The sequence below is a fragment of the Passer domesticus genome, chromosome 3 (assembly GCF_036417665.1).
Source record: "Passer domesticus isolate bPasDom1 chromosome 3, bPasDom1.hap1, whole genome shotgun sequence".
Lineage (NCBI taxonomy): Eukaryota > Metazoa > Chordata > Aves > Passeriformes > Passeridae > Passer > Passer domesticus.
Genome location: NC_087476.1, coordinates 57,338,236 through 57,348,931, shown reverse-complemented (window position 1 = coordinate 57,348,931; position 10,696 = coordinate 57,338,236). Strand labels below are relative to the sequence as shown.

Genomic DNA, 10,696 nt, shown 5'->3' with positions numbered 1-10,696 from the left:
GCTGTCATTCAGACCCTATGTGAACAATTTGCCTGAGCCAGTTTACAGTACTGTAATCTCCTACCCAAGGTAACGCTTCCAATGCTCATGCATCAGTGTGATACAAATACCTCACATAAGAAATGCAGGAAGGGGTAGGGATGACTGAGGACAGTCAATTCAGGCAGGCACAGCAACACCTATTTCCCCTTTCATTTATCTTTTCAACCTTTATGAAAGCTCTGCAGCCTGTAATACAACAAATTACAAAAGGCATTTTTCTTTTCCAACTGTATTAAAATCAAGTAACTAGACCAGGTATTACTAAAAATGAGTCTCTTGTAGACAGTTATAGAAGATTCTTCTTTTGAGTTTTATTTGTTTATAGTAACAGTAGCACATATTTCCACTTAGGTATTTTAGTGCAACAAGGAAATCCATTAGGCTTCAGCATGGTGACATATGTTTCTATATGCAATGGAACAGATTAAAGTGCCTCCCTTTGTTGCACAACAGTTTAAAGCTTCAGAACTCTAAGTAAATACCTTTCACAGAATTAAACAAGCAGACACTTTGCTTGATTATGAAATGCTTTTGTTGGATGAGTGAAGTGCTTTCTGCAGTAGAACAATTCATTTGTAAGCCACAGGCACTACTACAAGAGTGGTATCAGAGTAGAACTGGTGACATTTTAGTAGTCTGTGCAAGAATTCCACTCTACTTTTTGGAAGTTGCATATCTTGAAGATACATTCTCCCAGTTGATCACATTCCAGATGGCTTTCAAATAATCAGGTCGAACATTTTTATATTGAAGATAATAAGCATGTTCCCATACATCAATGCCTAGCAAAGGAATGAGACCTGGGGAAAAAAAGAGGATAAATTTTGTAAATGTATGAAGACACACTTTACATGTAAAAGCTTTATACTGCATCCCCACATTGTACCCAGTTTCTGAGTCTTAACTCTTAACCTGCAGGAAGCCAAAGAGCTCTGCAGCACACTGGTCCTTATTGCAGTATTTTACAAAACTGTGCTCGCACACACACACACACACACTGCATAAACTCAAAGAGCTGTTTGGGTAAACACATCTGTAAATATTCTGGAAGTGCCTTGAAGACATAACCAAAACCAGATGAAGTAATTTTTGAAAGGTTTCTATCTTTTGCACACTTACGCAAGCACTTTCATGAAAAAATACATTACAAATGTTTCTTGCTATGCCAGCTTGCTTCCAATACTTTAATTACAGGCTATTTGTTAAGTGCCTAATTACCTGCTTACTTTTGTGCTAAAATACTCTTGTCACTGAAATTTTAATGGTAAATTTTCACAGGAGGGAAGGTGAAATTCACTCCTATTATAATCTATGTCCCTATACTAAATCTATAATTTCTTTTCACCCTACTGATAGGCAATACACAGACTGCTGGCAATACATTAAATTCCTTTCCATTTTCTATGAATTCTGCAGAACATGTTTTAAAGGTACCTGCAAAATAATTTGAACAAACTGACACTACAGGCATATTCTCACTGGTCATGACCTCTTCCCTCTGTGAAGGGTATCCAGCCTGCCATTACCACTTCCATGTCTCTCTAAGTAAGAATCTTGGAAAGAGATCATAGCCAGTACTGTGCTGCAACACTTAACCACATCACAGACTAATTTGGTTGACACTCATTACTCTTATAAAGGAAGCAAATTATAAGGCTCCATTTCAAAGCCAGTCTAGATAGGAACAGGAGTTATTTTATTCATCTTCCCCTCTCCTGTAGTCTGGCCCCCACTGACAGTGCTGTGAATAGCTCCTCTGCCAGAGGAAAAAAAAATCTGAAGGCAAGAGGCTTAATGTTACTTGATATGTGCAAGTTACTGCAGTTACTCAAAAATACAAGGAAGCTGAAGATAAAACATTCAGCAAGCAAAAAGCACTTTCACAATACAGCACATCTATCTTCCCTTGGAATAGGAGGACATTATTCCTTCTGCTCCTCACAGTTTTTAAGTCCTACTTTACAAATGCTGCTCGAAAAACTGAGTTTGAGTTTTCACTTCTGCTAGAAGAGACAGGGGAAGGAAAGAAACCTGACCTGTTGTTCCTTGTAAAGGGTCTTGATTTGCACAAGCTGCTATCTGTAGGCGCCCCTGCTCCTTGTTATAGCCAAGCCACCCCCAGCCTGACCCTTGGACACCAACTGATACAGCTGTCAGCTTCTCCTTGAAGTTTGCAAAGGAACCAAAGTCACGCTTGATGGCTTCCATCAGTTCTCCTTTAACAGAAAAAAAGCACAGACAGATCACAGGCATATAAACCTCAATCAAAACCTCCCAAGTTTACTGCAACAGCTTCTGTGAGCTCTGCACCAAAGGGCCTTTACCTTTACTTGCAGGCTACTTTAGGTAATCAGTACTCTGTCCTCCCCAAGGGGATTCCTTTTTTTTGGCTTTAACTGTTTAACTATCCCTATCCAAACTGGAGCATAACTCAGCCACTAAGTGGGTCTGCAGCACATTTATTCCCTTTCTGTGATCCGAGTACATACAGCAATTTAATTAGCACGGCTTTGTACAACTATTTTCTCTTATGAAGGTGGCAGGTGTATATACAGCAGTAGGCAGGTATTAAGCAGTGTATACATAATCAGCTCTAGAAATGAAAAATACTTTGTACATTACTCATCTTTTATCCTTCTGGCTTACATCCAATCCCACCCCTGCCCCCCCCAAAAAAAACCCTCAGAATTTTGGTAATTGTCACATAGAAAGGTGAATTAACTCTGAAAAATAAAGATCCTTTAGACTCCTTCAAAGAGAGAAAAGATCATAAATTCTACCTATTAATTAAAACTAATACAATAAACCGCTGTAACATGCACTAACCTTTAGGTTCCCCTCCTCCATTAGGAGAAAGGTTTGTCCAGAAGATGCTGTGATTGATATGACCCCCACCATTGAACTTCAGTGCAGGTTGAAGTGACACCTGAGTTGTAACATCACCTAAGGATACAGAAAATAAAAATACATAAATAAAAACATTATCATCACCACAACAGGCAGTAAGTTTCTATTAGGCCTCCCCTGATATCCAAATTCTTTCTACAAGCACGTAACTTATCAATAGAAAACATAAGGTTTGTATTGTTATCCATGTTTTAGACAGTCACAGACAAACTCTATTAAAGATTTATTATCTTTGACCTTTTTTATGCTGTAGTAAGTGATCTGCAACATTGCAACTATCAGGCAGCCCATACTACACAGGTAAGACCTGCTGTCATTCTACAGCAGAATAAAGCAACAAGCACAGCCAGAACTCTTTGCAACCCAGCACTTGCAAATTTCCAAACTAAGCATTTTTAAACTTCTTAAAACAAATTACAGGGCAAACAGCTTCTGCTTGAGAAAAGTCATTAAGTACAGTGAGCATATACCCAAAGTGTTCTTCTCCTGTCTATATTTTGTTTCATTTGGGGCTTTTTTGGAGGGACGTACTCACACAAAAGTGATCCAAGTAATTTTACTACACATGACAGAATCCTGCATCTGAAACCAAGATCAAACAGCTCTGTACTTCCTCTCTGTCCACAAAATGCTGTATTCCTTGAAGAATTCACTGGTGCCTTGTGTCCCTGAATAGTGTTGCACAGCTTCAATACAAGTCCTTTCCTTACTATTTTGGCTTTTAAAAACACTGAAGCATTTCAAAGATTTTTAAAGCTTTTTCTAACACTCGAATACATTCTTCAATAAGGAATCAGTGGGGAACCTGTTTTCTCCACTCTCAGGACTGAGTGGTAGAAATTTTCTGAGTCACCTCAACAACACAGACATGAAGACAATCCTCAAAGATTTTAATTCAGGATTCCGTGTTCTCAGCATTTCCTCACAACCTTCACAGAGGGGTACAGCACTGAAACAAAACATCCAATGCTTTGTTTGTAATAACATTATTTGCTGGATTTAGGTATCAGGTTAAGGATAAGAAGCCTCTCATGGCCACTCAGATGGCATCTTTGGGACATTTGCCCTGAATTTTGCATGCCTTAATGACACTTTCACATTCATCCAGAACATACAACATATAGGAAGCCAGAGAGAAAACAAAAAGTAACTTAGAATGCCTTTAATGTGCTCATCACTCTTTATTTCACCATTCCTTAGAAGAACCCACTCTCAGGACCACTAGGAGCCAGAGCTGGCATTTCACCACTGTCCTTAAACAGTATTTGTGCTGCTGAACTTTGCATTGGGAAAAAAAAGCAACTGAAAAGAGGTAACTTGCCCTTAAGTTACAGCAAAAGTATACTAGAATTCATTTGTATAGAATCTATGCACAATTCAGTAAACCAAGACAAGAAGCTCAAAGGTGCTCAAGAGACTAGTCAGCTCAGCTTCTCAGCTTCTCAGCTTAAGTAATCTGTTTCCTCATAAGAGTGCAATCACAGGTTGCATGATGGTCAAAGAAGAGCAGGGAAAACTATGGCAGGAACAAGTTTTCAATGAAAATGAGATTCAAGTTAATATCCTTCAACTGGCAAATCTGACACATTTTGATGGGCCAGTAGTCAGGACCAGTTTATGCTGAAACAAAGGCCTGTGCTGCCATAGAACTGTAAATTCATTTTCAAATTAATCGACAATGTAAGCCAACAGGATGGCTTTGAGTTTTCTACGCAAATACAGAAAAATGAAGAACATGTTAAACACAATCTGAAGAGAATACTTTACTTTCTTTTACTGAACAAGAGACATTGACAAGGTTCTGCTGTCCAGAAAAGTTATTAGATAGTGATCAGATGTGATACACAGCCCAGCAAGATTTTTGACTGTGCTGTTTTAGTATGAAGAAATAATGCCAATATTGACAGAATGAGGTGGCAGTTCAGACTTTGCCTTGGTCTTAGAATTTTTTCTAATGAGGGTCAAAATACTGCGCATGGTATACTGAGATACCAATCAGGAAAAAAACAAATTAACAAACTGCAAAATCACGAATATCCTAATTATTTTTCCGCTTTGGTGTGCATGACCACAACTAGAAAGTCATCCATTTGGAAAATAATCTCTGCAGAATACTTAAGGAAAAATTAATCTCTAAGTAAAAAACACTTCAACAGCAAGTGATGATGAGATGCTATCAAAAGCTGCAATCCCTAAAAAATAACTCTAAGGATCTACAACACTGCAGGTGCTTCTGATAACCAGAAATCCTGCCTCCACTAGTGGCTGAAGCTTTTGTAATTTAACAGCACCAGTAACAGCAGCAGCACACACACCCTCTTCTTACACTTCAGGTTTCCTCCCCAGTTGTGTTTGCACTAATTACATCTCCAGAATACAACTTTCCTGGATCTGCTCTGGCAGGGCAAGGCAGCAGTCAGTCTTGATCACCTGATTCTTATTCAAATCTCATTAGTTCATTAATTCAGACTGCACAAGTTATTTTTAGGCTCACTTAGGTAAGAAGTGAGCCTAAAAAGTTTTTTTACTTGAAAAGCCCCATTCTCTATTCAAATACACTGGCAATTAATTATCAAGGGACACATGGTTCAGGTTTAGTCAGATATCAGCAATTCTCACTTTCACCCAAGTCCAAGCAGTTGAATTCCACTGTGAAGCCACCCAGCAAGGAGACAGAAGTGAGTCCATACAGTAATAATTTCTTTGAGATGAACTGATACCTTTTAAGAAAATCACAACAGAAAAAAAAAAAAAAAAACCAGAAAATATTCCACCTTCTTAAAAAGACATACATGTTATTTCACACACTTTCAGTCCAACTGAAAGACTCAAAGTTTGGAAAAAACACATCTCATGTTTCAGCATAGCTCTGCCACCCCTGCAAAGTTTTTGCAAAAGGCAGTATACCTCAAATTTTGGGATTGTAACAAAGAATTCCATGATGGTTTCGTGCATATTTTCGTGTCACCTACACAACCCCTTAATATGATGCAGTGATATAACTGACCCCAAATTCAGGTCTCTGCACTGTGTGTTGTACACATGTACTGCATGTTTGTCTTACCTCCACTTGTAGGTAACTGAGATTATTTACCAAGACTGAGCAGAGCATCTGATGTGAAAACAATCAAGGCACGCAAATTTCACTTTATCTAACTTTGCTACCAACCTTTTATTGCAAAGTACTTGTTCAGCAAAATGTCTGCAATTTCCTACTTACACAGTCTTTGCTCAGTTCAAGTTACTAAGTATGGAGCATGGACTAAACCCACAACAATTTTTGATTGAGTGGAGTTTTACAGAACCACAGAGAACAGAATTCATGCTTTTTACTTACATTTGATTTCCAATTATCAGCACCACTGAATCTACAATAAAAGATTTTCCCCTAATGATACTGCAATGACATAATCCAAAGCTTTCAAAAGAATATATCTCACTTCTTTTTTTTATTTTGTTCTTCTGTATCATCTACACCAACAAGCATCCATCTCACCTGTTGACTCTGGAGATACAAACCTTTTGCCAGTGCCTCTTTGTACTTCTCCTCGGCAACGTTCAGGTTGTTCACGTAGGTGGCATGATGCTTGCTGTGGTGCAGCTGCATGATCTCTGCATTAATGTGAGGTTCCAGAGCAGCATAGTCATATGGCAAGTCAGGAAGAGTGTGCTTTTGCCTAGAAACCAAGCACCCCAAAGGTGCTACCAACTTGGCACTGCTTCTAGAAAAAGAAAAAAAAAAAAAACAAAAAAAAAAAAAAAAAAAAAAAAAACCGGAAGCAGTCATATTCAGTAAAACTTGGGCTTTATCAATGAAATAGACTGCATACACTGCTGTTCTAATGAACTGCTTTAAATACCTGGGGTGATATTTCAGCCAAGGAAATCAAATTTCCCTTTCTCAAGAGTTTAAAGCAAGCATACTTGGCAGCTTAACTGCAAAGATGAATTCACACAGAGGTCACATATACAGGGCTTTGCACTGCGAAACTGCTGCTTCTCAACCCGCGCCTCCAGGCCGCTGCAGACTCATGTATCCTCCCAAGCATGCACGTGAGGGAAAAGCAGGGATAGCAATGGAAAGCCAGCAGTAACCTGATGACATTCAAAGCTTCACCTAATCTTTATTGATTAAAAATAGAAGCAAAGATGTCGCCTCAGCGTCCTTCCCTCGCTATCCACAAGGTCCGTGCACTGGGAAGTAAAGACGCTAAAAAACCCGCAGTCACCGGCTTCCCAGGACTGAATCTCTGCAGCATTTACAGACGTGCGTTTCCCTGTCCCCACGGGGTGCCACAGCCGCGATGCCCGGCACAGACACCGGGCAGGCTGTGTTACCCTTCCCCATTTTAACACCTCGCACTTGTCATGCGACACAAGGGCCTCGACGAGAGGAGAATCGCCGGGCCGGCGGGGCGGCCAGCTCTGAGGCCCGCCGCCGGATCGCTGGTGACCTTGACATACGGCAGGGACACAATGCGAGCGAAGCCCTCGGGACCCCGAAGAGCGGCCGAGTGCCGCGACCCCGGCCAGCAAAAACAAGAGGCTCTGGCAGCACCGTGCCAGGCCACCAGAGCTCCTCGAAGGACGGCGCGGGCAGAACTTGAGAGCCCTCAAGGACGACCGGCAGCAGCCCCCGCCCGGGCCGCCGCCGGCTCGCCGGGGCAGCCGGCAGCAGCGCGACCTCCCTGCGCGCGAAATGGCGGGGGGCAGACACCGAGGGGCCAGAGGACGACCCTCCCGCCGCCTCCCACCCCGCTGCCGCCGTCCCGTCCCCGGCTCGGCGGCGGAGGGCAAGGACGGTGCGGCCGCCGCCTCCCGGTGCGAAGCCGTGCCCAGCCCCGCGCTTTCCCCGGCGCGGCGCGGCTCTCACCTGCTCGCGGCGGCAAAGCGGCACAACATGGCGGCGTCTGCAGCCCGGCGCGACTCTCAGCGCGCAGCCGCGGCCCGCCCGCCCGCCCTCCGCCCCGGCCACGGGGGCTGAGCTCGGCCGAGCCGCAGGTGACACACTCCTGTCCACGGAATTCGGGCAAATACCGCTTCTTAGCAATGGGTTAGCTCGTCCTTAGGAACCTAACGCTCCTAGAATCGTTTATCTTAAGACCCAGTAGCAGTTCCAGGCGAGGCGAGGCTGCCTCAGCGCCCCGACGAGACAGATAAAATGCCGCCCGGCGCTGTGTCCCCGGCAGGAGCGCGGCTTTGGAAACCTGCCGTGCAAGGACAGGGTTCTGGCAGCATAGTGACGGCACGATAGCGTTTCAGCTTTTTTGTCTACGACTCGCTTTTATTGGTTCGTTTCTGTTCTTTTACCCAATTTTTTTGGGCACCTTGTTTTCCCCATCACGTGCTTTCCTGCCTGTAGCAATTCAGCGGCCTCTGGTGCTCGTGAAAATCCTTCACCCAATTTAATGCAAGTGAGTCCAAAGACCCATTAAAAACTGGCTCTCCAGCGAGGTCAGGGAGAAGATCATCCCTCAGAGATAGGAGGCACTCTGCAGGCAAGACAAACATTAGGTAAAATTTAAACGGCATGAAATTAATCACGGCTACCACAGAACCTCTGATCATCATATTTCATCTTTCTAAATACATATAGCCTTAAGATTTCTAGCACCCACATTTACCAGACTATAAAAATTCAAATTACAAAAAGTCAGTGGGGGCTAAGCCTGAACAATTTTGTTGGGAATAAATAACCTCATCTTGCCAGTTGTGAAGAAATCCACCTGGAAAGGCCCACAAAGGGAATCCCAGCACCCAGCAGACCGCACTTCCAATCCCTCACTTCCAGAAACATCCTAGAAAAGGACAGTAATTCAGTTCTGATGAGCCAGCCGTGCTCATGGGAATCTGAGCAGTGAAAATAGCTGCTTTAGCAGCAGCTAAGATAGAAGGCAAATGGTCCAAAATCAGCCAGTTGTTTCTTCATCCCTGGCTACTGAAAATACATTCAGCAAGATATATAGGTTATATCTAATTTTAAAGAGGAATATATTGTATTTACTGGATCAATAAAATGTCATTTTTTGTTAAAAAGAACAAATTGTATTCAGGATTATTGTCATAATACAGGCACCAACAGCCAGGCAAAACCATTAACATTACAGGCTTTTAGTAATTAGTATTTGCATAAGCAGTATTACACTACAGTTCACTAATGCTTGTAGCAAGTGTTCCATGAAAGCAAGTCAATTATGTAATTATATTATTAACCGGCACAGTTGCTGGGTTACTTTCATTTTGGGAAAAAAAAAAAAAAAAAATCACACAAAGCACCCGACCCGAGCCTGCTTAGAAGACACCATCTAAGCAGAAGATGACAAGGGGAATAGCTTGTTTTATACAGTTTTTTTTTTCCAAAAAGTTAACTGGAAGTCTGATGGTATAATTTGTATTTCTGATTACTTTTTTACTATTTAAAAATAACACCCTAGAGAAAATAAAAATCTCATGTACAGATAATTTTAAAGTCACGAATGTCCTGTAATACCAGACTAAGTAAAAAGTCATCACCACCTAAGAGCTATGCCTTTTTTTAACAACCACAGATTTCCTCACAAGGCTTTTTACCATCTGATCACATGAAGCCTGATTACTGTTGTATTTTCAGCATTTGAATAATCTTAAAAAATACTGTATCTTACCATGTACAGGATCCAGGGTGTACATATATACACATGCTACATAAGCAAGCAATATGAGGTTAAGATGAAATAAAATTCATCAGGAACTTCTGTGATCCAAAAATTCCTTTGGGTGCCAGACACTAGTACTATTTTAGTATAGGTATTTGTCACTTCCTTTTCATGCATTCAACAATTTTTCAGGCAGTGAGGCCTGAAGCAACACTGAAAAAGCAACAAGGTATCACCAACGGAATTTATACTTCCAGTGACCACTACCAGGTGATTTTAGAACACTGATGTGAACCCTATGAAATGAAAACAGCAGTGGTGCTAGCTATGGACAAGCATGTTTTCAATACAGACAAGCATAGTTGGTAGCATTTTAATTACATCCATTTGTCTTGGACAATACTACTGCAGATACTAATTTGTGCCACTTAAAAATGCTACCACAGAAGCCCTTCTATAAGAATTTACTGTACATTTAAACCAAGTCAAGTGTGCTCTAGAAGTTTTGAGAAATACTCATTTAAATCAAGTCTGTTTCCACGGTGAATTGCAAAGCAGTTAAGCTACTTATTATTTTAGTAGCTACATGTGCATTAATTTTTAGTCATCTGGTAATTACAAGACTCACAGGTAGAAAAATGTTGTAACTGGAAACTCTTCAGTCCCCCCTAAAATACACCAAGTGACCTTTGTCTTACCTTGAACAGTGCTTTTTCTTCTTCCTGCTCATGTGCTACCAACACTAAACTAGTAGATAGAAAATAAACACCAGAAATCCAGGTTCTGAAATTCATACCTCATTGCCACTGAGCAAGAAGAGCATATTTAATTAAAGGGAATTCTTTCATCCTCTGCACCTGTTAAGAACTCAAGTTTTCTCAGGCAGGCATTTAAAAACAAAGTTATCCAGTTCAAAAGGCTGAATTCCTAATTCCTTGTTTTTTAGTTTAATTTGTGTATTTACCCGTTAGGTACTTCGAGCTTTTGGGTTTGGCTTGTTTTTTGCTTTTTTCTGTAATCGTTAATAAAACCAAGTTCAAACTCTAAGGTTTACTTTTATTAACTGCTCCTTTCCACCTCCCCCCCCCAATCCCCACCCTTTTTCTGCTAAT

At 41.3% G+C, this 10,696-nt stretch overlaps 1 protein-coding gene across 1 annotated transcript; it reads right to left on the bottom strand.

The window, feature by feature from the left end:
- Positions 1–328: 328 nt before the first annotated feature.
- On the bottom strand, positions 329–7,984 carry SOD2 (superoxide dismutase 2). Its single transcript, XM_064413280.1, has 5 exons — positions 7,823–7,984; positions 6,469–6,671; positions 2,869–2,985; positions 2,079–2,258; positions 329–842 (listed from the first exon to the last, which is right to left on the bottom strand). The coding sequence occupies exons 1-5, from the start codon at positions 7,849–7,851 to the stop codon at positions 697–699; spliced, it is 675 nt and encodes a 224-aa protein (XP_064269350.1). The 5' UTR covers positions 7,852–7,984; the 3' UTR covers positions 329–696.
- Positions 7,985–10,696: the final 2,712 nt, after the last annotated feature.

Bases quoted from the DNA above. Each gene is read 5' to 3' on its own strand.
- SOD2 (XM_064413280.1), bottom strand. From the start codon at position 7,851: ATGTTGTGCCGCTTTGCCGCCGCGAGCAG. The intron at 6,672-7,822 runs GTGAGAGCCGCG...TTCTTTTTCTAG, and splicing joins CGCTTTGCCGCCGCGAGCAG to AAGCAGTGCCAAGTTGGTAG. The intron at 2,259-2,868 runs GTTAGTGCATGT...TTTCTGTTAAAG, and splicing joins TGGAGGAGGGGAACCTAAAG to GAGAACTGATGGAAGCCATC.